The 2,396-nt window shown below is 34.8% G+C and overlaps 1 protein-coding gene across 1 annotated transcript; it reads left to right on the plus strand.

Annotated features, from left to right (window-relative positions):
- Positions 1 to 584: 584 nt before the first annotated feature.
- On the plus strand, positions 585 to 1,668 carry LOC120577137 (non-specific lipid-transfer protein). The gene is made up of 2 exons (XM_039828174.1): positions 585 to 1,146; positions 1,489 to 1,668. Exons 1-2 carry the CDS (start codon positions 800 to 802, stop codon positions 1,496 to 1,498), a joined length of 357 nt encoding a protein of 118 aa, XP_039684108.1. The 5' UTR covers positions 585 to 799; the 3' UTR covers positions 1,499 to 1,668.
- The last annotated feature ends 728 nt before the right edge of the window (positions 1,669 to 2,396 follow it).

Here is a 2,396-nt window from a genome sequence, read left to right on the forward strand (position 1 = left end):
AAAATCAATTGATTTCAACAACTACAATACAATATATTGTCGATAATTAATGTTATGTTAGTCGATCCCCTATTTGTCCACATTATCTTAGCTCAAATGATAAGGATGACAATACATAATATATGCAAAGTTCGGGGATCGAATCTGGACACCACAAAAAAAAAGTCTATCCCTTATTTTTCCTTAAACAAATGTTCAAAAAAAATGTGAATTTCTACTAAAAACCTAAACGATTCAAATTTTCTATGGCTGAACTATAGAACTTGTCACTTCAAGATAAGGCACAAGTGCTCCACAATTAATCAAAGCCTTGCTTACAATGCCTCTTCTTCATATTTATTTTCAATTACTGTGAAAAATAGCAAGAGAAGGTAAGATAAACATGACAATGCTAACTCAGTAACTACTTACTGAGAGGGTGAAATGCATGTGTCATGAGTTCAACTCTTTTCATTCATGGTGTGCCTTATCTCTTAATCCTGAGTTCTTGTGTGTTGTCTTAAAGAGGAATTATATAAACACATAGTGGATGCCGGTCCATTCCTTACTTCAAATATTAATCTCCATCTCTACCGATAAAAAAAAAAATTGATATATGTGTTTTTGTAAAGTTAGATATTTAATTTACTCTTAAGATTTTGATCATTGGTAAAACTCTCCTTGCACAATCAATGTTAAACATTTGAAGTTGAGTTGGCCATATATTATCTATAAACAGGCACCATATTACTCATCCATTCACTAATCCACACTCACTAACACACTTGAATTGCATTTCCTCTTCCAAAATTTCCAAATCATGGCTAGTTCAATGCTTGTCAAAGTTACTTGCTTGGCTATGATATGCTTGGTTTTGGGCATTCCACTAGCCAGTGCTGCCCCTTCATGTCCTGCAGTGCAACAAACTTTAACAACATGCCTTCTGTACGCGACAAACCCACATGGACCTCCCCCTGAACCATGTTGCAATGGGATTAAGACTTTACATGGCCAATCCCAAACTCCCCTAGATCGTCGAGATGTTTGCGGTTGCCTCAAATCCATGATGACCAATCTCAAACTCAATCTTCCTGCCGTTGCTACCCTCCCTAAAGAGTGTGGTGTTGACTTGGGCTATGTGATTAGCCCTGACATGGACTGCAGCAAGTACGTACATCTCTCACCATCAACCCTCTTTTTCTAATAATGGATTCTCTGCCCTATTAGCCCTACCATGAAACTATTTTTTACAAAAAATCTTTTCATGGATAAACTACTAAAAGAACATAAATTAGTCAGGGAAATTTGTGAAGGAAACGTGACATCCCTCTCTAATTCCGTCACTAAATTTTGCGGCCAAGGAATTTGTGGGGGATTTTATTTTTTCTGTCACTAATTTCCCTCCCTAATTTTGTTTTTCCTAGTTGTGATAATAAGTAGGTTTTCTGTCACGAAAAAAATATAGATTTGTAATGAAAACTAATGTCAGTTTCCCTTTACTCATTGCAGGGTAAACTAGAATTGAGCAGCTTGCTGGCCTTGCGCTTGACGAATAACCAAAGACGGAAATAATAAAGGAGATGATAATGGCTTAAGTTCTCTGTTGTAACAGAATATCACCAATAGGGATCACTATACTATGTATTTCCATGATAATTAAAATAAAATCTGAAATATTTCTTTTCAAAATATTTCCACAATAATTGTCATCACATATATCTTGAATCTTGATTCTTACTTTGAATTAGTTACATTTTACATTAATTATTCACTACAACGTGTAGATATGCGATGCACGGTGTGACTTACATTATAATTAAAATATACATCTATCATGGTACATTCTACCACGATCTCGATTTTCAATCAACCATGAAATGACATAACTCACATGAGGCTAACATTCATCCAACTAGGGGTGGCCATGGTTCGGTTCAGGATGAAAACTGAACCGAATCAAACTGCATTGTTTGCTAAATTTAAAATAACTAAACTGAACTGTTAGCATTTTGAATTGAACTGTTTCAAACCGAACTGAATTATTATTATTGATACAGTTGAACAAAAATTAAAAAATAAATAAACTTGAATTTTAGTTACCGGACTGAACTGAACTGTTTCAAATCGAACTGAACTGTTCAGTTCAGTTCGGTCTTTCAGTTTTTTTTTTCCACCCCGACACCCAACACAATAGTTATCAATAGGAAAATGGCAACGAGGCTTTAATAGGATAATGAAATTAAGTGATGAGAGAAAAAGTTAGACATAGGGGCTCTGGTCAACCGGAAACACATAAAGGAGAGGCCCTTTAGAGAAAAAGATCAACTACTATAGAGGAGTGATATTTATACAATCAATTTTGTACAACTTTTGTGACAACCATCTTTTCTCTCTTTTTATTGGACAAAATCAATAGA

Source organism: Medicago truncatula, chromosome 7, assembly GCF_003473485.1.
Source record: "Medicago truncatula cultivar Jemalong A17 chromosome 7, MtrunA17r5.0-ANR, whole genome shotgun sequence".
Taxonomy (NCBI): domain Eukaryota; kingdom Viridiplantae; phylum Streptophyta; class Magnoliopsida; order Fabales; family Fabaceae; genus Medicago; species Medicago truncatula.

Coding starts and splice junctions, on each gene's coding strand:
- LOC120577137 (XM_039828174.1), top strand. CDS start 800: ATGGCTAGTTCAATGCTTGTCAAAGTTACTTGCTTGGCTATGATATGC.